The following is a 2602-nucleotide window of genomic DNA, read 5'->3' as shown; positions in this document are numbered from 1 at the left end:
GGCTAGTTCCAGCCATTTCAGTTCAAGGCTTTGAATGCAATAAGGACTTGTGAAATCCAATTAAAATAAACAATTACAAGTTACTCCCTTCTGTGTTCACAATCACTAGGTCAAGACATCATGAGAAAATCCCCTGCTTGTAGTGAGAGCAACAGTTACCATGGCAACCATTCAGCTCAAGGTTTTCTGTAAGCCATAAAGGCTCAGAAGTTGCCATGGCTACAAGCACCTTGCCGATTCTGGGAAACAGTGAGTTCAGCAATTGCCATGGTGACCAATCAGCCAGGAGTTCCTTGGAATGCAAGTTCAGCCATGTTCTCTACCATTTCCACCAGTGCTAAGCTGCTTCTATGTCAGGTAGCAAATATAAAGAAATCAAAATAAAAGCCTTCTTCAAGCACCAGCATTCTCCATCTGCTTCGAGCAATAGTCTACCCAGCACATAGCCTTAGCCAGCTGAAGCCCTCCCCCAAAAGGCAGGAAATAGAAAGTACTCTGTCCAAAAGGAAAGCAGGAAGAGGTTCCCCCCTGGTTCACAGGAAGATGGGAACAAATGGAACCTCCAGCCTAACAAGAGCCAGGAATTCCTTGAAGAGGCCAGCACAAAATAAGGGTCACTGCTACACAGACCCACAGCTGCCCTGTGAGGGAGCTGGGATACCAATTGTACTCCCTTTCAAGTCAGCATGTATTTTTCCCCATTTGCTAGAAAGAAAGGGTCAAAAAAAAAAAACAAAAAAAACAAAGGGATGGTTCTTGTTTTAAAATCTCACAAGCATCCACTTCTCATTCTATCCAGTACCCCGAAAGCCACTATGTATATGGAAATACTTAGAATAATATACATGTGTGCAAATCTATATTTCTATTGATATCAACCAATTTATCTATCTATATATGCACATGGATATACAGATATGCACACACAGATACATAGAAAGTTAAGTGCTCCCATGCATTATGCTCCCCCTCCTCCCCGGTATCTCCCCTCTCCCCCCCTCTTCTGGGACCCCAATGAATCACACAACCCGATATTGGATCTGCATCCAGCCACTTTATTAACACAATTCACATGAGGAAAGGGAGCAGAGGATGAGACCTGGCTGGAGTGAGGCAGGAATTCATCCCTTTACCATGTCCAGAGCAGAAATAAAACCACCAGCACCATCAAGACAGTCTTAGCAGAGCGGATGGTGGTGGTAGCAGAAGTGACATCACTCAGAGTTTGGTTTGGGATGCGGATAACCCTGTTGCACAGCTCTGAACGACAGCAGTAGGTGAGCAGAGTGTAGTTGGTGTTCAAATATGTGAATTGTCGCTCTAGTCCACACTGGCTGGACTCCACGCAGCCCTTGGTGATGATCATCGGGAGGCCAAGGACTGCACCACGGCCTGTGTAGCAGTCATCTTTTTCCGCACAGGTTATCTGGCCACCCGGGCAGTTTTCAACATTGGCGATGTCACAGTAGTAGCATCGTCGGGCCTCCACCACAGGGGCTAGCAGCAGACCGAGAACGATGCCCATGATCACGAGATAGCGGCGCATGGCAGAGGTGTTGATTGAGGATGTCTCCAGGCTCACTGGCTTCAAAAGCTTCAAGAAGTTGGGAATTTTCAGTCTTGAGAAGTCACCCAGTCTCCAAAGTGCTCCTCAGATTCTTGGTTCACTCCACTCTTGCCTTGTTCACCCCAGTGTTGTCCGGAATCTTCACAAGTATTAGACTTCGAGCTCTCTCTCTCTTATTCCACTTGTGTCCTTTTTTTGTCTTCTTCAGAGGGTTCTCCCACTGTCCCCCAGTTCTTTTGGGAAACAGCGCCTGTTGAAATGGCCTTAGACACTTCTGAGAGCTACGTTGTCCTTCCTCTTCTACTTTGGAGGATGTTTTCTCCCTGCCAGATGGAGGAAAAGGGGTGAACTCCTGTGAGCTCCTGTGTCCAGAGCTGCCCTCCCTATCAGCTCCTCACTATCTCTCCTGCCTGTGGGACTGAAGAGAGTCCACAGTCAGTGGTTGCTATATACAGGAAAGGGATGACATCACAGAGCCCCACCAGGTGACAGGGGGAATCTGTGATGTCAGAACTTCCCTCCCCCCAGTTTCTCCCACTACTTGGCTCCAGGGCCCAAGCAAATCAAATGAGAAAAGGAGGAAAAGCGGCAAGTGAACAAGAAAAGCGATGAGGAAGAGGACATAGTGAAGGAGGGGAATAAAGCAAAGTTGAGAAATGAAAAGGACAAGTGGGATGAAAGAATGAGGATACGGGACAAAAGGGCAACAGAAGACAGCGGGCAGAAAAGAGAGAAATGTTGGGGAGAGATGATGAAATGAGAGAGAAGGAGGAAGGAAGAAGGAGTCTACCGGACAGTAAGCAGGATGGGACAAGCAGAGTTTGGGCTTCTGGTCCTCTAAGAGGTACCTTAGTTAACATTCAGCAACTCCCAGCCCACCAGGTACCTGTTGCTTCTTTCTGGTATAAGGATCCTTCTTCTTTTATAGAACCTGGGTGCTCCAACCGTCTTCTTGCTCTTTCAACCTCTCTCACTCTGCACACCAGGTGGACACATGGTGAGATTTTCAAGACACTCTTCTCACGGTTTTGAAGA

At 47.2% G+C, this 2602-nt stretch overlaps 1 protein-coding gene across 1 annotated transcript; it reads right to left on the bottom strand.

Moving 5' to 3' along the window:
- Positions 1-1034: 1034 nt before the first annotated feature.
- LOC127542691 (sperm acrosome membrane-associated protein 4-like) lies at positions 1035-1972 on the bottom strand. The gene has a single exon (XM_051968445.1). The coding sequence runs from the start codon at positions 1544-1546 to the stop codon at positions 1130-1132; it is 417 nt and encodes a 138-aa protein (XP_051824405.1). The 5' UTR covers positions 1547-1972; the 3' UTR covers positions 1035-1129.
- Between the last annotated feature and the right edge of the window lie 630 nt (positions 1973-2602).

The sequence above is a fragment of the Antechinus flavipes genome, chromosome X (genome assembly GCF_016432865.1).
Source record: "Antechinus flavipes isolate AdamAnt ecotype Samford, QLD, Australia chromosome X, AdamAnt_v2, whole genome shotgun sequence".
NCBI lineage: Eukaryota > Metazoa > Chordata > Mammalia > Dasyuromorphia > Dasyuridae > Antechinus > Antechinus flavipes.
This window is presented reverse-complemented; position numbering and strand designations above follow the sequence as displayed.

Coding starts and splice junctions, on each gene's coding strand:
- LOC127542691 (XM_051968445.1), bottom strand. CDS start 1,546: ATGCGCCGCTATCTCGTGATCATGGGCATCGTTCTCGGTCTGCTGCTA.